Source organism: Aulonocara sp. 'chitande type north' Nkhata Bay, linkage group LG6 (genome assembly GCF_057382095.1).
Source record: "Aulonocara sp. 'chitande type north' Nkhata Bay isolate Kocher_YH1m ecotype deep benthic linkage group LG6, A_spYH_male_GT1.1, whole genome shotgun sequence".
NCBI lineage: Eukaryota > Metazoa > Chordata > Actinopteri > Cichliformes > Cichlidae > Aulonocara > Aulonocara sp. 'chitande type north' Nkhata Bay.
The window spans coordinates 37,276,292-37,298,863 of NC_141349.1; the positions used below are offsets into that span (position 1 = coordinate 37,276,292).

Genomic DNA, 22,572 nt, shown 5'->3' on the forward strand with positions numbered 1-22,572 from the left:
CAAGCTAGCGAGACAGAAGTTAAGCTCTCCTTGCAACATGGCAAATTGAACCTCCCCCACCCTCATTCAGATCTGGCGTTTGGAATTATTTTGGTTTTCATGTGACGTATGACCCTGAAGGTAAGCGAGTCATGGACTAAAGTAAAACAGTATGTTGGATGTGCCACGCAATGCTCAATTACATGGGTGAGAACTAGTGTGTTAGCGCAGTTAGCTCATTAACGTGTTGGCCGTCTAGCCCCAAGCAGGGGTAGCTCGTTAACGGAGATTTGCCGTGTTGTGGCGTTAACGTCATTTCAACGAGATTAACGCTGGCAGCACTAGTGGGAACACAACGAATATGACTGCACATTTACGCCGACATCATCCTAGTGCAAAGACAAGTGGAAGCAGACAAAAACAACAAGCATGCTACAAACTTTACCCGAGTCATTTAGACAGCCGTTAGCACATGATTCTCCTTATGGGGACCTGATATGTTTAATATTGTGGCGAGCTCAGACAAGGAGGAGACGGAGGTATCGTTTGGTCTTGCTTCCCGTGAGCTAGCCAGGGAGCACAGCCGTTTATTGACATCTGCAGAAGAACACTGCCGCTAGCTAACTGCTCAGCGCAGCAACCGCACAGCAACAACAACACACAGAGCGCCCTCTGACCCCGGAAGGACACACCGTCGCAGCGAGAGGGCGTCACCCGTCACTATGGCAACATAAACAAAACATAACTGTACAAACAGAACCCCGAACAGCCCTGACCCGCTACAATATGCTGCTGAGAATATAGCCCAGAAGAAGCGTATAGTATAGATTTTGGAAAGAGCCATTTCTCTGTAATAAACTCTCTTTTCCAAAGATGAGTGATTCCTCAATCAGATACAGGGCTGGCAAAATCGCTAGCCCGACGTCCCGGGGCTAGCGATTTTTCCAGTCGGGCTACCAAAGATCTATCTCTGCCCTGCCCGTCGGGCTATTGTAGGAAGGAAAAATATATGTCAATGCTTTTGCATTCTTTCGGAAATGTAGCTGGGTAATTATGTCATTGGCATCGGTGAGCCACTGTCAATATGTGACATATTGAAATCGCGTTTGAATTTGCGCTTGTTTTTTGCTTTCACTTTGCAATCGCGCACTGTGTATAGAGAGCGACAGCACTGATTGGTGAGTGATGATAATTTGCGCACCAATTCCTCTGACATCGTCTTATCAATCGTTAGCTTACTATGCAAACATGACAAGTGAAATCTCCTGCAGCAAGCTTAAACATGTGAGAGGTTGATCGCGCAGAGAATCGCTGACCGTTATGTGAGTGCGTGTGTAAAAGCAGCAGGATATATATTTTAGTTCTGCTGAGCCAAATAAGACAGGTCAGGGTGAAGAAGTGACAGCCAAAGAAAAGCTTACCACAAAACGGAAAAGTTATGACAAATCAGACTATAAGGCAAAAAGAAAGTGCAGCTTTATGGTTTCATGGACAAAAGAATTTCTGTGGCTGCAACCAGGGCTGCACATAAGTGGTCCGCAGGTGCGCATTCGCTGTCAAAAAAAAACAAAAAAAACACACACAAGATATGAAGTTGCAACGCGTGTTTGCATACATAAGATTTTCTGGAGGAGGACAGACATTTGTTTAAAACTCTTAAAGATGTCGAAGAAGCTCCTTTAAGCAATTACTGTGATGTTCCTCCACCTCCAAAGAAATGTCAGAAGGAGTCCGAACCACAAAAGAAGCGCGTATTCTCGGAAAAGTGGTTGCAGGAGGTGAGCTGGCTTCAAACAAATGATGAACGCACAGAGATGTGGTGCGGAATGTGCCGTGAAAATCCCACTCTAGCGGACAAAAACAGTGCTTTTTATATGGACGCAAACACGCGTTGCAACTTCTTATCTGGTGCGCGTCTTTTATTTTGACAGCGAATGCGCACATGCGGACCACTTAACACTTAACTTAACATAATGTTCTGCCGGGTGTGTTGTTGGTTTTCTCTCGATTTCTGAGTCGACAAGCGCCTTTGTTACTGGGACCAGTCATTTTAAGAAAGGCCCCCATTAGAACCCATGAGAAATGCAAGAAATGCATTATTGCTCAGTCTGCAATATCTTTCCCAGAACAAACACCAATTGCAAATCACATACTAAAAATAAACCTGAAAAATCTGTTTAGAACAGCGTACTATGTTGCAAAGAGTGAACTACCACTGGCAAAATTTAGCAGTCTTTGCAAACTTCAAAAAGCAAATGGCCTCGATCTTGGTTCCACTTGTCTCTTACCCGAGACTTCAGTGGAAATTTCAAATTCAGGATCTGACACAGACTGATTCATGTCCTACACAGTTCTTACAAGTTCATAGAAATTTCTGTTCAATTAGAACCAAGTATTTGAGTTGATGATTGTAATTTTTATACAATGTTGTAAAGGAAACAAAACAGGAAACAAAACATCAATCAAAAAATTGCTCTCTTTTTTTATTCGGGCTACTTACATTTATTTTGGGCTACCAAAAACTGAAGAGTCCCTGCCCGAAGGGCTACCAGGGATTTTGAAATTTTGAGAGCCCTGAGATATATTTATTTTTTTAATTACTTTTGTTTCAGCAACATTACATTTAAAAACTGTACTTTTGAGTTAAAATATATATTTAGAATTTTAATAAATGACAAATTAAAAAGGCATGAACATTTTTTTTGTATCGAAAAAATATCGAACCGTGACACCAAAGTATCGAACCGAACCGTGAATTTTGTGTATCGTTGCACCCCTACTAAATTCACGTGTACCATCATGTCTGTTGAGACAGACTGTATGATGGATAATATCTGTGAAACTCCAGCCTGCTGTGTTATTAGCTGCTGAGGAGAGGAGTCTGAGCCAGCTATCCTTTAGTCTGCCTCTAAAGATGTCAGCTCTAACCTCTCAGCTCTGCAGCTTTTTTTCCTCTTCACCTCTTGTTCTCTGTTCCCCCTTTTCCTAAGTCTTTCTCCAAACCAGTTTATTTTCAAGCCTCTTTGGCTATAGCTATTTTGCCTCCCTCCTCTGCATCCCCTTTCTCTGTACCTTAAAATCATGCCTTTTTCCTGAATTTTGCAGTAAAAGCAATTAACCGAGCCTTGACAGTATGTCCTCTTATCTCCCACCCAGTGCAGTCATGGTTTAGACAACTACATTACACAAGAGCAGTGGCGGTCAGTGAGGAACACAAGCTACACGCAGGTAAGATTGCATCTGCCCATTTTGGCTTGTGCAGGGCAGGAGCCATAAAATTACTTTTGTAAGATTAAAGCAGGTCTTCAGCTGCAAGAATACTCTGCCCTTTGGAATTAGAAGGGTTTCTGCACTGATTATCTCTAATGATTGCATCTTCAGTCACAATGTTAGAAAAAACAAACAAACAAACCCCAAATATGTATAAAAGCCAGGGGGAGTAGAGCTATTACCATTTAGTCAGCTGTGATAAAATAAAGAGGTTCACCTCACACAGATGTTGCTCCCAACACAAGTGTATTGTTTTTTTGTTTTGTTTTGATGCTATAGAATTAGATTTACTATAGAAAATTCAAATTCTGCTCGGAAACAAACACTGTAAGTAATAAATATTGTTAGTGGAAATGGCAGACATTCGGTCTTCTGTTCATGTATTTAAACAAGCATCCTGCAGTGACTGTTTTGACCTTTCCAAAAAGCAAAGTGGTCATTAAAATTCAAATAAACTAATAACACTCAGACAGTTGTATTTTAAGGTCTTTAGAGACTTGCACAGTGATCAGACGGGTATTTGGACCATTTCTCTGGTCTCATAAATAGATCTTGGATGTCTAACCTGAACGACTCTATCCACATCATGCCACAGCATCGATTGGGTTAAGGTCACGATTCCTTGAGTTGGCGATTCACAAGCATTCATTTTCTTCTTTTTCAACCTTTCATAGTTACAGTAATTGGTTTAATTGTTATGTGAATTACTGGCCTGAGGTACCAAAGCAGTCCCAAACAATATATATGTTGTAATCTACAGATGTGAGGGCTATAAGTCTGTAGTCCATGAGTCTGTCTATATCAGTCTTTTTGGGCATAGAAATGATAGCGGAGGCCTTCAGACAGGTGGGAACGGTGGCATGAGTCATGGAGAGTTTGAATAACCTGATGAGGATCCCTGCCAGTTGGTCCGCACAGGCTTTAACCACAGTCCCTGGGATGCTGTCCGGCCTTCCGGGATTCACCCCAGTCTCCTCCTGACCTCATGTTCCTGGAGGTACAGGGGGGATGTGCTGGGTGAAGGGGAGGTGGGGAGCAGGGTGAGTCGTGGAGGGGTGGTCTCAAACCAAGCAAAAAAGGTGTTGAGCTCCTCTGCAAGTTTGAGGCTGCTGTTAGATGCTTGTGCTGTTTCTACTCTTGATAGGATTGGCTGTCCACCATTACACGAAGAGCACGATGCTCAGTACTAAAGAACTCAAAGGTAAAAGCTCAAAGCGCCCGCAGCAATCTCTTCACATTAAAGTCTCTGTGTATGTGTCCACTATAAGAAAAAGGAAAAGTGTTAAAGGAAGGTCACTACAAACAAAATTACTGCTCTCTACATAAACATTTCAGTCTGATTCAACACTGCAAAACACTGACTGCTGAATGTCTTTTGAAATAACTTAATTTGAAAGAAAAAGGCAAAACACACCAAAATCCTAACTGTAAAGCATGGTGGCAGGGGCATCATGGCTTCGGCTGCCTTGCTACCTCAGGGGCTGGTCACACTGGGATTATGGAGGAAATTTAACAGAAAAGTGTCAAAGCTGTAGTTTATGACCTGAAGTGTGGGCAGCTAAGGTGATCAACAAGAAAACAACCCAAAGAAAAGAAATAAACCAAAAGAAAGGAACTGTTATCAAATGGTCAAGCACTGGCAGGTACTGACCTTCATTTTAATGAGCTGTTCGGACATGACCCGAAGAGTGTTTTTAAATCAAGACATCTCAGAAATCTTTGTCCTGTTTAACCTGCTCATCATCATACAGGAAACATCTGATACAGGCTGCTGCAGCTAAAAGAGGCTTAACGAGTTACCAAGTTAAGAGCTGACTTCTTCCATCTGGGCTGTAAATAATCACTACTTGTCTGAAATGAAGACAAAAATACAACTGCTTTTTGGTTATTAGTCAAACTGAAAAACTTAAAACATCAAGTTTTCATTAATATCTCTATACCTACACAACGTTTATGCTCGAAAAGGAGTAGAATGAAGTTTTAACTTTAAACCCCCCTTTTTCAAATTCCATTATTTACTAATCAATATTCAATCGATTATCCCAATGAACCAAAGCAGATACCCTTAGGCAAGGTTATGGACATGGATTCAGAGAGATGCAGGTTCCGAATTCTGCTTGCAGTGTGTCTAAAAGATGTGTGCATAGTATGTGGATTGTAATGTAGTGTCCCTGCAGATAAGCCTGTGGGGGTCACAAAAAGTTGGCAGGCAAACGAATTCTAGTCTACGCTGAGGCTATAGAACGCCTTTTAATAGTGACGTCTCAGACGAACAACAGTGAGCGCAGTAGCCCCACCTGCTGTTCACACCTTCTATTTGCAAGCACCAGCCAAGCTTGAAGACGGGCTTTAAAGAGTGGTCTTAAAAGGGTCTTAAACATTGAAACGTCGCATTTCAAAGTGAATGAACTGAGAGGATGCATAAAAAGACAGTAGCAGAGTTGCTACTCTTGCAGAGTCCAAGAATCAGTGTATGGAGCTGATTATGGGCATACTAGGCCCCTTTAAGGCCATTAATAAGCATAATTGCATGGTACTTTAATACTCTGAATGGACGACAAAACGCAGCTTCGAATGTTTGTCTTTAAAACTGAGCTGTAAATTGAGACGTTTTTGATTCAATTCAAAAGCACTTTAAGGGAAATCTTTAAAATAATTGTTTGTGTCCCGTATGTTTTAGACTGACAGCTCTCCACTGATGCACCTGACACCTTCTGCAGATTCACAAGGTGTGTTTGTTAATGAAACTGTGTCCTTATTTCATTAGAAGCACTGCAAGATACTTCCTCCATACAAAAACGTTCTTTCCCCAGAAATGTATTTATATTGTAAATATATGTTTGCAGTTTGCAAATGCAGTTCAGGAAACACAGGCTATATTAATCCAAGTACTGCACTGATGTACAGTTTTATTAATGTACTTTAGATGAGTACTTTTTTGCTTCCACTCCAGTACATTTTAATGAGAAATTATGTTTCAGTACATTTATTCAAAGGGACAATTATCAGTTACTTTCACTTAAAAAGTGAGAGTTTAGCAAATATGAGTCACCGCTGAGACTGAACTACCCGACTGAAAAGGCTGTTAAAAATGACCTTCACCTAAAATGGTGAAATAAATACATGCTGTCTATGGATCAGTAATAATAATTACATAATTTAACTACATCTGCTGGAAATATTAATAGATGTTTAGCTGATTAATGTTAAATAAGAACTTAAGGGACTGTTTTTTACATCATTACTTAATGTATACTGCATACTGAATGTTTGAGTCTAATCCTAGTGTCCTAAAAATGTGTTTCCAGACTCTCCTCTCTGTATCAGGGAGGAACGGCACGACAGCAGTGACATCAGTTCTAAGCTTGCAAGTCTGAAGAAACTGTTGCCATCTCTGCTCTTGCATGCCCCTCCACCACCTCCTGTCCCACCGAGCATGCACAGACCAACATCAGCTTGTGGTAAGAAAATTTGCAATAAATCAAAACATCTCATGTTTTCCTGGTGTAACAGTTTTGTTGTTGCCATACTGACTTCTAACTCTAAAATGAATTACATGTAACACTTTTTGTCCTGCAAACAACAGATTTAATTCCCCTGCTTTTGGTTTTCTCCTTCAGGCATGTTCAGGTTTTCCCACGAGGCTCCTCCGCCTGCATCCCAGGACTGCGGGCCTTGCAGTAACAGCAGTACTAATTATGTCAACATCCCCGTTAGCCCTCTGCTGTATAAAACTAGAGAGCTACTCTACACAGAGCTGGAGCTGCAGAAACCCAGCTCGGCTCCAGGCTCCAGTCCGCACAGTGCTGAGAGAGGTAACTCAGTGCAGCTCTGCAGACTCAGTAAGAACATTGCACCTCAAACAGTTTTAGATAACTATTTATCTTTTCCTGCTGCTGCTTTCTTTTTTGGTTTTATATATGCCAAGTGAATAGCTTCAAATCCCATTTTGCGTGCAATATCTCCACTGTTATAATGCATGGCATGTTTGAGACGTTGTTAGAATATAGAATAGCAAGCAAAGCTGGGGCAAACAGCTATGAAACAGATGGTTGATTTGTTGATTATTCTCTGCATATCTATCATAACAATATGATAGGTATGATGGGGGTCACTGCACTTAGTGCTCTGATTACCACTGGGCTCTTCTTGAGCATCATTTAATGGTAAGCCACCACTATGGATGCCACAGGATGTCAGTTACTGCTTCTATCTGCCGGTTCATACTGGGCAGTATACTGTCCTTCCATGATGGTTATTTGGGGATCTTATGACAGCAATATCCATCTTTGGCCAGCTTATTATCACAGGCAGGTGTTCATAGCCCCCTTGTTGTTGTACCCGGTATAAGGTACTAGGTTGCAGCTTTCACCCAAGCGGGTGGGGCTGATGATATTCTCCCCCCAACCTGTCGTCTTGGCTCCCCCTTGCCGTAGCATGTGTGTTGTACCTTCAATCTCTAGCCTTCTTTCGAATGTTGGAAAGCTGAGCTACTAGTTTTTCTCTTGCCCACCTTACTGGACCCAGACATCCCTTACTGGAATCAAACTTGTGACTCCCACTCAAAAGGTCGTTTTACCACTACACTATCACGCTGCGCACACACACACACACACACACACATATATATATATATATGTATATATATGTATGAAAATGTGTTCTTGGATCAGCTCACACTGTTAGGAAAAACCTGATAAATACGTTCAATAAATGAGGAGGTGCAATTCTTTTTTTATAGAAAACAGTCAATTTATTTCCCGGTGCTTCTGTGTAAACTAACTGAATTAACATAATCTGACGTATTTAGACTGTGAAAATGAAGCAATTTATTAGAGGGATGGAAAGCAATTTACATCAGTTAAAACCTAATAAAATGAGAGCATTTCGATTACAGGCAATTTTATGGCTTTTTAATACACAGACGAAGTTAATGTGTTAAATGTGTATTTCAGAAATACCAACTAAAAATCAGTCTGAGGAGACAGAAGGGGCAGAGTGAGGGTATAATGCATCTCTGGGAGACTGGTCTAAGATTATATGACACACTGTAGCAAGACTTTTTTTTATTTTATTTTATTTTTATTAACCCCCTCCATCATTTTCTCATCCAGAAGAGGGCTCCATCAGGTACGCCCACCTGGACATCACTGCCATGGAAACAGCTCAGAGAGTGGGGGCGGAGCATGTTCAGGCCAGGGAGGACAGACTGACTCAGCTGGAGAGCAGGCGGCAAGGGCCACCAAACTGACTCTGGAACGCCCAACTGGATGACACTTCAGAATAGTTTTGACTGCAGATTCTCTCCAACTCTCTGGAAAAGCTGACATACTCAAATGTGGTGGATTATCATACCGGTTATTTTGTACTTAATAACACACCCACAGTTGTGACATTGTAATGAAATTCCCACAGTCCATTCCACTAACGGTAAAGCTTTGGGAGCTTTCTTATGCAGCTTCTATTTTGTGTTAAGTGTTTTTCTCTTACTTGCTTTTAAACTAGCTTTTTCCTGCGTTTGTCTCGATACCTTTTATCACAGAAATGTTACATAGTTGTCTGCTTGGCTTTTATGCAAGATGCAAAAAACTCAACCCCCTCAATGTCTTCTTCAACACAGACATGAAAGTCAAGCCAGTTTAAAACAAAATCATTAACAAGGTCTGTGGTTAAGCAGTAGTTGCAAATGATCTGCTGTGTTTTGGGATCCAGGAAAAGGCCTTAAAGGGGCGATTCCCCAAATTTAGTCATATTTTAAGTCCTTTTAGTATTTTTTGGATCCAGATTTGCCTTACAGGCAAAAATTTCTGGTTTGAGGAGGACACACAAACCCATCCTCAGGTGATCACAAGCGAGTGTACTCAGTGTCAGTCCCAGGTGTGGATTAAAGGGAGGGCTGGATAAGGAAGAGCATCAGGTATAAAATCTGTGCCACATCAAAAACAGCAAATCCATCTGCTGTGGCAAGCCTTTGGGAATGAGCACGCAGCTGAATGTAACAGTCCTTTTATTATATGAGTCCTGGAACTTTATGATCACACCTTGTATATGCTTTGGATTGATGGAAACCTACCTTACCGATGCCAACAAGTAATCTCAAGACTACCAAGATTACTGGTTGAATGGCTTTAATTATAAGGGGATGGGCGTAAACTATTTTTATCATCGCTATTGCGTATGGAAAACAATGTATTTACATTTCTTGCTGGGTTGATTTTCTTCAGGCTTTGTGATCACCATATAATTTATGCTACCTCTTTTCACAAGAGGTCACCGACTGCCATTGGGTTTGGATCAAAATAAGATTTCACAGTGAGATAAAGCCCATCTCATCTCATGCCTTACAATTGAATGCCAAGAGCCCCAACTTCCTTGGTGATCATTTCACCTCAAAGCGGAAAAGCATTCGATAAAAATAAGCAGCTTACAGTTATACCCAGGGTGCAAATTACATTAATCCAGGCCCATGTGGTCCAAGCAGGACATGACTAAGTAATCAGCCATCCAGAAACATTATTCATCACAGTAATCAATGCCTCTGCTTCTGGTCTGTGAGAGGCCAGGGACAGATGAATGGAAAAGCATAGTGTTTGTTTCAATTTCTCACCTCCCTCCTGATATCATCAGGACAAATTGTAAAATAATGGATGCAAATTTATTTTTATAATTTTGGTTCCCCACTAGTGTCTCTGAGGAGAAAGAAACGGCATGAGGATGACTCACGAAAATGTAACGTTTTGCAAAAAATATCCTTTAATGTCACTACAGAGACCGCTTTTCTCTACAGTGTATTAAGTGCTTTTATTCATGCCAAAGCATACGAATGTTGTAAATCTGTATTTTTAAAATATTACTGTATGTCTGTTGTTGGCACCTGTATCTTACTGAATATTAAAGATTGCTATTTTATTTTCAGATCACTAGTTTTCAGTGCTTCTACTCTTGATCTTCATTTTATATTGATCAGACAGTTCGAGTAACACCAAAATATGTCAATAGGGAAACTATGAGGTCCTACAGTGGCAACAGCACATATGATGTAATGTGGACAAACAGACCAACTGCACCTGGTCTGGTCAAGACAGCCAATAATGCTGTCTATCCCTTATCTACCACCAACAATAAGACATTATTTCCACTTGTTATACAAATAACTGTTCTATGGAGTACCACACTGGTGCTCACACTTCTATATTTAATTTATCTGTACCTTGACTGACAGTCTAAGCTGCTTTATAATACTTCATGCATATTACATACAAATAACCAGGAATTCACTCATTAAGCATTTCATTCTCTAGAAAAGTAGAAAAAGACTCACAGAAAACACTGATTAAGTTAAAAAGAAATGGTGGCATGGTTGATCAAGGTTGTGTGTGACTAAACAAAAACATTACAGTTCTTTCACTGGTGTGATGACCTCTCAGAGTTCGTTGTGTTGGAGTCCCTGGCGAGAAATCTTGTTGGACAAATCCTGCATATGTTTCTTCATCTGAAATCAAACACACACACGCCATTTAAATGCAAGACCACTATGCAGCTAAACAGGGGCTTGTCAACACAAATGATTATTAGTTTACTTCCTATGAAAACAATAGTTTGCTTGTTTTCATAGTAAATTGTAATTCTGTTCACATTTCAAGCTCAAGTTGCAGGGAGTGAAAACTGGAAAACCAGTTGTCTTGATTTTATTTATGCATTTATGTTACTGTATTGGCAATGTTTGTTATATGCATCTGGCCTTACAGCACACGTTAATACATACACTTCACTTAGATAAGTGTGGATGGCTTTGAGATGGTTATAAACTTTGAAGCGCAAACAAAAAGCTGTGAAAATAAAAAGCCACTTAACACTGGGATTACTGCAGTCCTCCAACAACCAGACCTTTCCAGCCTTACAAGCAATTACCAAATACTACATATAATTATTCATTTCTAATGCAGGTGAGAAGTCAAACAGCATATTAAATGCTAAGAGAACCTCTTTATTCTTACTTACCTTGTAGCCCATCTCCCTAGTCTTCTCAGCGAGTGTGTCATACTTTTCCTTGTTCCTCTTGATGTGCTCCTTGTCTCCTAGAGCCTCCACATGCTGCAACTTCTGATGGGACAACTCCAGCTGCTCCTTGTAATGACTGTGCTTCTCTACCTTAGTCTCAAAGTGACGTAGCTCCTCCTAATTGAATAAGAGCAGCCAACATAGAGGGGTGTAAGTTCAGTTAACCTTCAGTTACATGCACAGCTGAACAAGTAGCTTATATGTATCTCAAGAGGCAAATAGAAGTTAAGTGCCACAGAGGAAATTCAAGCTGAATGTTTCCTGTGATAGATTTGATCCTGAAACCTGATAGAAACCCCAAAACATTTAAATTGAGTTGTTCACTGCAATCTGCTGCCCAAGGGGACAAACGGTGAAAGGAGCACAACGAGATCCAGGAGAGTGGAATACTTGTGAATTTCAAAAGTGCAATACATAAAAATATGATCATAATAAGTTGCACTTTCCGTGGCTTACAGTACACAAGTAGTACTTAGCTACTAAGTAGTGGAAAATAATACAGTTAATGCTTCTGTGCCAGAAGAGCGCTCGATTAAAAAGTTTTGTGGAGTTGGAGTCAAAGTTAGATTGTAGCACCACATTAAAACAAAAAGTGTCATTTAGGAACAGACAGGGCAAGAGCGTGTCCAAAAACATAAAAACAGTCACAAGAGATGTAAGCACTACCTTGAGAGACTCTAGCTCATCGTTGCTGAGGTTGGTTCTCTTGGCAGCCTCCCACAGTTCAATCACACGCGGCTCCCGAAACTCTACAGACCAGGAAGGGAAAGGCAGATGAAAAGATAAACAATCCAAAGAGACATTTTGGAGCCACAAACACTCAAGAGAAAGGGAGCTCTGAGGAGGAGCAGTCGCAGCAGATATTTCATATCATGCAATCACAACAACCTATCACTTTATAGAAATACACACAAAATATGAAAGAGGCAAAATGCTCGCATTAAGAATTTAATCTTGAGGTGCTGTCACACACTCTCTCTTCGCTCCTGAAGTACTACAAAACTGCAACACTGCAAGTGTAAAAGAAAAAAAAAAAAAAAAAAGAGGGAAGGGGATCAAAAACAGATTTCTGCAAGAGGAAGCAAAGACGTGAAGGCGCAGCAACAAAATCATTATGAATCAGCAGAAGGTACAATGCCTTCATCTAAACTTCTCAACAACCTCCCGCTGAAACCTGTACCTGCAAGTGAAGCCTAACACAAACTGCAGCACACTCAACTAACAGCAGCCTTACATATCTGAGGAGTGGAGATAAAATGCACTGGTGAGTGAAATGTTTCGTCTGTTAAACAGCACAAGGCCGAGCTGTTTGACGTCACTGGGCGAATGCAGCGTAGTGAGCTGCTTTCAATGAACGTCTTTAAAAATGCAAAACACTTAAAGCCATCAGCCGTGATACAGTAATGTGTTATTATGATTACAACTCCCAGTAATTAAGCTGATGAGATAAATGTAGCGTCTAATGGAGATGCAAAAAGAGACAAGCGGGGAGTGTGTGTGCTTTTCATGTCTCACCGCTATCTTCACTGAAGCCCTCGTGGCTGAGCTTACGGAGGCGCTCAAAGCCCTGGTTGAGGTCTCTCATTTTGTGCTTCAGCTCTGTGTGCTTCTGCTGCAGCACGTGCTCTTTGGTATCACCCTCCAGGGGAGAGATCACGTTCTTGTGTATTTCTGTTGAGAGGAACAGATGAAAGGAAATAAAGGGGAGAAGAGGGAGAGAGGGGGCAAATTAGAAGTGAAAAGCCCGCAGGGTAGTGTGGGTGGGTTAGATAGGAGTGAGGGCAGAGGAGATGGATGGAGAAAATGAGGGATGGATGACAGAAGGGAATAGGAAAGAGACAAAAAGTAAATTAAACTAATAAAAGACAAAAAGAAAGGCAGTTTTTATTAGCAGCTTTTTACATTATTACATTAAATAACCCGTTAAAGATTAAGGTCATTTTAGAAAACTGGCTTATTTGTCATTTATTTAGCAACTTTTTCAGGAGAACCTTGAACAGCCTGTGTGGTGCTAGAAAAAAGTAAAAGCCAAACAAAGCCTAAGTGTACAGCACCACACTGACTAAATGATAACGGTTGACATTTGGATGAGAAAAGGGGGAGAAAAAAAGAAGAGAAGCCAAACTGGATGAAAACTGAGGAACCTAGACAGGCAGTGGATGGAGGTGGAGGTACTGTGGAAGTTCACAGACAATCCCTCAAGGCAACATGTGATTGGCTTAATATTTAAAAGCATCAGACAAGCAGAAGAAATACCCCCGGCTTGTATGGCAAAAACGCAGCGCTGTGCAGCGCTATCGGGAAAGTTCTGGCACGTAACAGCTGCAAAGTGTCAAGTCACATCCGAAGACGTGCCTGTCCTCCCCGTGCCTACTTGAAACACAGTGGGGCCTGTCAGCTCCTCTTAAAACTCACAGCTTGATGTGATTTGACAAGCACTGATAGAGCACAAAGGGTGGTAACATGTGCAGTCTGATACCTGCCACCTACGTATATGACCACAAGACTGAGCAGACAGACAGAGAGCACTTCAGACTTCAACCCTATAAAACACGGGTGTGCAGAACAGCCATGGCATCTAGAAAATATTACTTTATAACCTTGTAAGCCTTATTTCTTACATTTCTTACATTTACTCCGCTTTATGTTTTTTAAAATGATTCTGATATGATCACAAACACCAGCTAGGTCTGCAGAGAAAAAAAAATAGCAGTAAATGGCATAAAAGGGTCAATAAGAGCTGCTAAGATAGAAAGGGATATTCTGCAGGAGATCTCTTGAATAGACGAAGGACGAAGCAACAGAAAGGAGGACTGGGTTGAACTGCTTTTAAACCTGGCCTCAGAAAACACTAATAAAGCTAAACAGAAGTAGTGCGACACACGCGCCTGCAGCGGATCAAAGGGAGTGATTCACATGGCTCACCCTCAGTCCTGCTGACGGTGTCCATGAGGATGTTGTACTCGTGGATCTTGTCCTTGTGGTGCTGGAACTCCCTCTTCAAGTTCAGCAGCTCCTCATCAGAGAACTTCCCCGAGATCTTAGCCTGGTGGGGGAAGAGGCATTAGAGATATAGTTAGTTTCAAAGGCATCAGAAGAACGAGGATCTTTTGCATGGGAAAGAATTTACTATTACAAGTAGCAGTAAAAGAATCAACGCTTAGTGCAGCAGGACTGTTTGGTAAGAGTCTGAGAAGGTTTAGGCTTATTAAGTGTAGTGATTTTAATGATTACATTTATATGAATATTTTAAAGCCAATCAACTATATTGGACATATAAAAATAGTCAGAGATTGCTCATTTTCACACAAAGACTTTAGAAAATTGGGGAGTTGGGGTCTACGGTGTGAATGCTGGGGTGGAAGAGAAGCTGAAACAGTGATGCAAGGCAGCAATCAGCACTTGCATTAGTGTTGTCAGTGTGTGATGCAGCTCGAATTTCCTGCTTGAACTAGCTCACGCTGCTCCCTTTGTGACTGGTTGGCCATTAAACAAGTTTAGATCTTACAGATTTGACGTAATTTGATCAATGAGTCTTGAAGTTCTGATTAGACTGAATGTATCTGTTGACTGTGTATGGAAGAATGTGGCAAAAATGTATTTGTCACGCAGTAGTGGATTTGCTGTGTTCAGTGAAAATGATGAAATCAGAGACTCACTAAACATTTTACAAGCTTGTTACCTTGTAAAGTGTTTAGTTCTCTTGTTCTTTGTTTCTTGGAAGCCGAGTGGCACTAAGCTGATCTGAAGTTCATGTCCATAAGTTTTTCTTTTTACTGGCTGTGATAAGGTTTTTAAAGAGGAACAGCAACAGGGTTGGCATTGAAGTCTTACAGTTACACTACAAACAATGCAAGCATTAAATCAAAGCACCTTACATAAAGCAATACTTCAGCATTTTCAGAATTATGCACACAAACACAAACCTTGTTCCAGAGTTTGTCCAGTCTGGGATCCTCAAATGCATCTTCCTCCTTGATGTCGTGATCTTTCAGTGAGTTGCTCTCCAGTGGCCGTGTGTCCCTTTTCCCATCCATCCCATACTTGGCGAGGATCACTGCATAACACAACCACAAGACTTTAAACAAACGCTGTGTTGAATTATCCTGACATGAGCCTCTAAGGAACAACAACAGAGGCTGTATCTTGGGAGGAAGCGGGAGATAGGCAAGAGAATCTAAAGTGACTAAGACATGCATATTAATCATTTAACAAGACTCTAAACCCCTTGACAGTAACTCATAAATTTCAAAGGAAACATCAAGGGGAGTAGGATCCCTAATGAAGCGAAGAAGTAGAGCCAGACCAATATTTTAGTCAGTCGATGTCGGACTATAGATATATTTTTAGTGGTTATTTTATTTTCCTGGGGCCTTTCTGTGTGGAGTCCAGCTTCTTCCCAAAATCCAAAGACATGCAGTTAGTAAGGTTAAGTTAGCTGGTAATTCTAAATTGTCCATAGGTTTGAATGTGAGTGTGAATGGTTGTCTCTCTCTGTGTTAGCCCTGTGACAAGACTGGCAACCTGTCCAGGTGTGTACCCTGCCTCTCGCCCTATGGTAGCAGCGATAGGCTCCAGCTCCCCCGTGACCCTGACAAGGATAAGTGGAAGAGAATGGAATATGCATTTGTTGTCTAATATAAGCATATACTCTTTTCTTCCCCTGAAGAAAAGCAAAAAAGATGCTTGGTGTAATTTAAAAACTTTGTAATCACATAGTTGCTGCTGACTTAATGCATCACTGCACGTAATTTTCTCCCAAATGCGAAATTAATCACTTTCCACCAGCTTCATCCAGTTATGAGTTTGTCATAGTTTCTATCATATATCAGCCAAATCTACATAAACTGTGACTTAGCAGCAAAACACAGTCAGATGTTACCCTGACTGACATATGATGACAGCCTTCTCTGCTTTCTTTATAGCAACTAAATACCAGCCAAACAATAACTTGGTCAACTCTACTGAGTCAAAGACCTCTGGGAAATCATTTTGGGCCAGTAAGAATAAGTCTGTGCCTAAGTTAATATGGAAAAAGTGAGCAGTAAGTTCTGATCTATTATAAAGCTATAGCTCTTTGGGGGCAGGGGTGGGACATGGTAAATGGACTGGTTCTTATATAGCACCTTTCTACTCTGAGCTCTCAAGGCTACTTGTCTCACTCACCCATTCACACAAGCACTTTCTTCTATGTAAGTGCTTTCTATCTAACATTCACACGCATTCATACTCGGATGGATGCACTGGAGAGCAACTTGGGGTTAGTATGTTGCCCAGTGATATTTGGCATGCAGACTGGAGCAGATGGTGATCAAACAAACTTCTGATTAGTAGGTAACCTGCTCTGAGTGAGCTACAGCCACCCTGGACAAAGGCCAACTTCATTGGATTTATAGGTTTCCTTTCAGGATTGTTTGAGTGCCCATGTCTGCTGTATTATATTATATTTCTGTCTATATAGCACATGATAAGTAGGGGTGCAACAATACACAAAATTCTCGGTTCGGTTCGATACTTTGGTGTCACGGTTCGATATTTTTTCGATAAAAAAAAATGTTCATGCCTTTTTAATTTGTCATTTATTAAGTTTTCACGGCACATTCCGCACCACATCTCTGTGCGTTCATCATTTGTTTGAAGCCAGCTCACCTCCTGCAACTACTTTTCCGAGAATACGTGCTTCTTTTGTGGTTCGGACTCCTGACATTTCTTTGGAGGTGGAGGAACATCACAGCAATTGCTTAAAGGAGCTTGCTTCTTCGACATCTTTAAGAGTTCTAAACAAATGTCTGTCCTCCTTCTGAAAATCTTATGTATGTAAACACGCGTTGCAACTTCTTATCTTGTGCCCGTTTTTTATTTTGACAGCGAATGCGCACCTGCGGACCACTTATGTGCAGCCCTGGTTATTTCGCTTGTCATATTGCAGCCACAGAAATTCTTTTGTCCGTGAAACCATAAAGCTGCACTTTCTTTTTGCCTTATAGTCTGATTTGTCATAACTTTTCCGTTTTGTGGTAAGCTTTTCTTTGGCTGTCACTTCTTCACCCTGACCTGTCTTATTTGGCTCAGCAGAACTAAAATATTGTGGCGAGCTCAGACAAGGAGGAGACGGAGGTGTCGTTTGGTCTTGCTTCCCGTGAGCTAGCCAGGGAGCACAGCCGTTTGTTGACATCTGCAGAAGAACACTGCCGCTAGCTAACTGCTCAGCGCGGCAACAGCACAGCAACAACAACAACACCACACAGGGCGCCCTCTGACCCCGGAAGGACACACCGTCGCAGTGAGAGGGCGTCACCCGTCACTATGGCAATAAAAACAAAACATAACTGTACAAACAGAACCCCGAACAGCCCTGACCCGCTACATAGCCCCCACCTAAGGGGTCAGTCGTCCCCGACGACCCCATTACCCCACACAAAGTCCTGCAAATGTCCAGGTGCCTTCTTTTGGCGCACCGGCCGGTCACGACCGGCGGGGGAAAAGTCACTCGGGTCAGAACATGGGGTGCCACCATCATCCCACTTCTGACACCAATGTGGCGAGCTCAGACAAGGAGGAGACGGAGGTGTCGTTTGGTCTTGCTTCCCGTGAGCTAGCCAGGGAGCACAGCCGTTTATTGACATCTGCAGAAGAACACTGCCGCTAGCCAACTGCTCAGCGCCGCAACAGCAGAGCAACAACAACAACAACACCACCACACAGGGCGCCCTCTGACCCCGGAAGGACACACCGTCGCAGCGAGAGGGCGTCACCCGTCACTATGGCAATAAAAACAAAACATAACTGTACAAACAGAACCCCGAACAGCCCTGACCCGCTACAATATATATCCTGCTGCTTTTACACACGCACTCACATAACGCTCAGGGATTCTCTGCGCGATCAACCTCTCACATGTTTAAGCTTGCTGCAGGAGATTTCACTTGTCATGTTTGCATAGTAAGCTAACGATTGATAAGACGATGTCAGAGGAATTGGTGCGCAAATTATCATCACTCACCAATCAGTGCTGTCGCTCTCTATACACAGTGCGCAATTGCAAAGTGAAAGCAAAAAACAAGCGCAAATTCAAACGCGATTTCAATATGTCACATATTGACAGTGGCTCACCGATGCCAATGACATAATTACCCAGCTACATTTCCGAAAGAATGCAAAAGCATTGACATATATTTTTCCTTCCTACGATAGGCCGACGGGCAGGGCAGAGATAAATTTTGGTAGCCCGAAAAATCGCTAGCCCAGGGACGTTGGGCAGGCGATTTTGCGAGCCCTGTATCTGATTGAGGAATCACTCATCTTTGGAAAAGAGAGTTTATTACAGAGAAATGGCTCTTTCCAAAATAAAAGCGATACTATACGCTTCTTCTGGGCTATATTCTCAGCAGCATATTAAACATATCAGGTCCCCATAAGGAGAATCATGTGCTAACGGCTGTCTAAATGACTCGGGTAAAGTTTGTAGCATGCTGCTTGTTGTTTTCTGCTTCCACTTGTCTTTGCACTAGGATGATGTCGGTGTAAATGTGCAGTCATATTCGTTGTGTTCCCACTGGTGCTGTCAGCATAAATCTCATTGAAATGACCTTAACGCCACAACGGCAAATCTCCGTTAACGAGCTACCGCGGATCGCCCGTGCATGGGGCTGGACGGCCAACACGTTAACGAGCTAACTGCGCTAACACACTAGCTCCCACCCATGTAATTGAGCATTGCGTGGCACATCCAACATACTGTTTTACTTTAGTCCATGACACGCTTACCTTCAGGGTCATACGTCACATGAAAACCAAAATAGTTCCAAACGCCAGATCTGAATGAGGGTGGGAGAGGTTCAATTTGCCATGTTGCAAGGAGAGCGTAACTTCTGTCTCGCTAGCTTGCCCTGCCCTCAGTGAATCTGCGTTCGACTACTCCGCCTAGGCTGCACTGTCCAGCGCAGATCCACTGAGGGCTCAACACAGACAGCATCGTCAGAAGGAAAGTTGATAAAATAAATTACAAATTTTGTATTGTTCGATACATATGCGTACCGAACCGAAAGCACTGTATCGAACGGTTCAATATCGATACGAGTATCGTTGCACCCCTAATGATAAGGCTGCCAATGGCTTTTAAAAACAACCTAGAATGAATATTTTTTCAAGACATTAAGTAGTATTTGTCAATTAATTAATTTAGTAGCAGTGGCATCGTGAACAACCCCACAATTTTGCAGAATGTCTACATCATAAAGTGAATAAGACAAGAGATAATAATAATAATAATAATAATAATAATAATAATAATAACGATAATAAGCACATTCAAAAACCTTCAGGAAAGATAACTATTATTATTGGCAAATAAAAAGGTAAATATTTGTCAGTGACTGTTAACCGGTCCAGGGTGTACCAGCCATGCTCCAGTTATTCTGTGACCCTGAACTGAATAAGTGGTCAAAAAAAAAATTTGATGAATTTGGCAAATTGAAAAACAAAGCATATAAAGATGGACTTGGGACTGAGAAATCTCTGCCCTCATTATTCTCCAGTAAACGTTTATTGTAGGTGCTGATTCAGCACCATCACAGCATTTTTGCAAATCACCAGTGTCATTTATTAACTTCAATAAGTGTGTTTACATATACAGCATGCTAGTTTAAAATCTTTATTAAGACCGTAGAAAATCTCTGTGGTGCTGGAGGAGTTAAACAGTTTACATTGCACACTTTCATCGTTGTGTGTTTACGTTCTCCGACTGACCGGTGTGAGGAGTGTCTTTTGACATATAAAATACATCAAGAACAAGCGCAGAGGAAATGAAGGTAATGAGGGAGACAAAATGACTGTGAAGCTCAATTAGAATGAGTTAAGGAGAAGGACAGGATTCAGCATGGAAAAGATGACTCAACGTGCTCCTTAAAAAATTATATTTAGCCAGCTAAAGGAGGGACTGTGTTGCTCTGCCTGTAGCAGGAAGGTCACTGCACCACAGGGGAGCGAGGAAGGAGAGGAACCAGAGCAGGTGGACTGCTGGCCGAGCTCTCACAAGGAATAAAGGGAGATACAGTATGCCTATCCTTTAAAATCATACAATAGGACCTCAGTCTAAACACTGCTAAATACTACATAAAGAATATCTAAAGTGTAATTCAAAATACAGAAATATCTTTTTACCCACAGCCTGAATAGCACATAAAATAAAATTGGTATGCTTTTAGTAACTCATCTGCCAGGTGACAAGTGAACAGATTAAGTGAGATATGAAGAGTGCTACTGATAACAGCAGGAAGGAGCAGTGGGGGAATCACTACCACAGCTTAGAAGTATGACCTTCAGAGTTTATTTTAAATGACAAACCAGTACATCAGAATGTTTACTCCGGTTAAACTTTTACTTTTATGGTCAAGTATGTGATCCTTAAACTTTGCCATGTTTAGCACATATACTATAAAAAGTACATGTACTTAATCTATCATTAAACATTTTCTTTGTCTTTGTTCGATTGACATCTACAGTATATGCCTTGACTAAATTAGACCTACCTAAACAATCTGTCTTAACATGTCTCTTTTTAGCACTGGGTTTAAATGACATTGAAATTCAGAAAGTTTGTAAAAGTTAGATTCAAGATTATTATTATTTTCTTACACCACTAGCAAAGCAATTTAGGACCCGTTTCATGTCTACAGTGGCAAGAAAAATGGAGGATCTCAGACAGTTTTACAAGATAAAACTTCTGTAAAGTCTTTTGTTTGTGTTTTTGCATGAGAGGATTTCGTTTTATTATTTTCCAAGGTTTAAAACAAAAACTAAAGATGCTGTTCTCAAGCCAGGTGTCATTAACCTTCTGCTTTCCCATATTAGACAAAAAGAAAATTAAAAGGAATAACTTTAAATTCATTAACTCTAAAAATATCTGTCTTTTTGATGAGAGAAGATGGCTCTTACCAACGCATCGTGACCCACTGATTAGAGAGGCAAGATAAGATGCTGAAGATGGAACTACTATGCAGGAGAGAAGGAGGCAGATCACAGAGGGGGTTCATAAATGTAATTGAAGAGGACATACAGAGGGTTGCAGTGGCATAGAGGATGGAAGATGATGCTAGGGATAGGCTAGATGATCTGCTGTGGTGGCCCCTAAAGGAAGCAGTGAAAGGAGAGGAAGAAGAAGAAATCCTGTGATACTCTCTGTTCCTGTTTTTTTGTTGGCTTTAGTGACTACCAGTGTGTTAGGATACGTTGCAGTCATTATTACTAATCAAACCCATAAAAAATGTCAGTACAGGGATTGTTAAAGATGGTGATTAAGGATCTAGAGGAAACTGACTCAGGACAAAGCTCTAACTACTGCTGATTGAAGCAGTCTGCAGTTTGTCTTACCATGGAAGTTGCGCCTGAGCTGGGCCTCCTTCTCCCCATTTTCATCGAATCCCTCCACCTTCATTTTTTTCCACTGCAGCTCATCTTTCTCCTGGATCTTCAGGTCACTGTGCAGCTCAGCCTGTCGGACTGGAGACAACTGCATCTGTTAAATCCAAAAGAGTAGAAAATGTTGGCTTTGTTAGACAGGCAGAGGGAGAAAGTTTGCAGAAACAGAAAAGTACACAGAGAGATTTTTTTTTTTTCCATAATCCTACTGGAGAATTTTGCTCACAATAACAGTCTATTAAATATTGACCAAAGGTCTGATGAGGCAGCTGAAGAGGCAGTTAAATGCTAAATGATGCTCACTGGGATTAGCCGCAGTACCAACTTCACAATGAACAAAAGACGCCTGATTTTTTTTTTCCAACTAAGGAAACGTCCACCTGATCCCCTGGGTCTGTGCACAGCTCAGTACGTCGATCATGTATCTCTTATTGCCCTGTCTTCATTGTTTCAGCATTTTCCTCAAATTATTTGTGCTACATGAATCGTGCTGTTGATCGTCTTAAATACATACCCTTTGAGCTTTCTCCCAGACCTGGTTTAGCTTAGCTATCCTGAACTCCACTGCCTGCCCATCTCTGTCGTTCGGTTTGGGCTCATTCAGCTCCCGGGAGTATTTCCCGGCCATTACACCAACGCCGAGACACAAAGCTGCGAACAAACACTGCAGCCTCATTTTCAAAACAACTCTGCGCAACTAACGACAGAAAAACACCACCAAAATACTTAAATGAACCACACAGCACCACAAACGGGGTATTGTTGTGATTCACTGGAGTACCGAAAGTCATATGCTCAAAAGAGGCGGGCATTTCCGCGAGAAGTGCACTGTGGGATATGTAT

The 22,572-nt window shown here is 41.4% G+C and overlaps 2 protein-coding genes across 3 annotated transcripts in view; one reads left to right on the forward strand and one right to left on the reverse strand.

Moving 5' to 3' along the window:
* Positions 1 to 10,434, forward strand: part of LOC147328433 (protein Dok-7-like) — a 26,798-nt gene extending 16,364 nt beyond the window's left edge. For both annotated transcript variants that reach the window (XM_086296811.1, XM_086296812.1), the window contains exons 9-13: positions 3,136 to 3,207; positions 5,930 to 5,978; positions 6,558 to 6,710; positions 6,870 to 7,091; positions 8,364 to 10,434. In XM_086296811.1, the coding sequence (XP_086152937.1) occupies positions 3,136 to 3,207; positions 5,930 to 5,978; positions 6,558 to 6,710; positions 6,870 to 7,091; positions 8,364 to 8,500 (633 nt within the window). In that variant the 3' untranslated portion in view covers positions 8,501 to 10,434. The remainder of the gene's footprint in view (positions 1 to 3,135; positions 3,208 to 5,929; positions 5,979 to 6,557; positions 6,711 to 6,869; positions 7,092 to 8,363) is intronic.
* On the reverse strand, positions 9,980 to 22,572 carry lrpap1 (low density lipoprotein receptor-related protein associated protein 1). The gene is made up of 8 exons (XM_086296813.1): positions 22,244 to 22,572; positions 21,682 to 21,826; positions 15,237 to 15,367; positions 14,236 to 14,356; positions 12,826 to 12,981; positions 11,977 to 12,059; positions 11,251 to 11,427; positions 9,980 to 10,741 (listed from the first exon to the last, which is right to left on the reverse strand). Exons 1-8 carry the CDS (start codon positions 22,403 to 22,405, stop codon positions 10,673 to 10,675), a joined length of 1,044 nt encoding a protein of 347 aa, XP_086152939.1. The 5' UTR covers positions 22,406 to 22,572; the 3' UTR covers positions 9,980 to 10,672.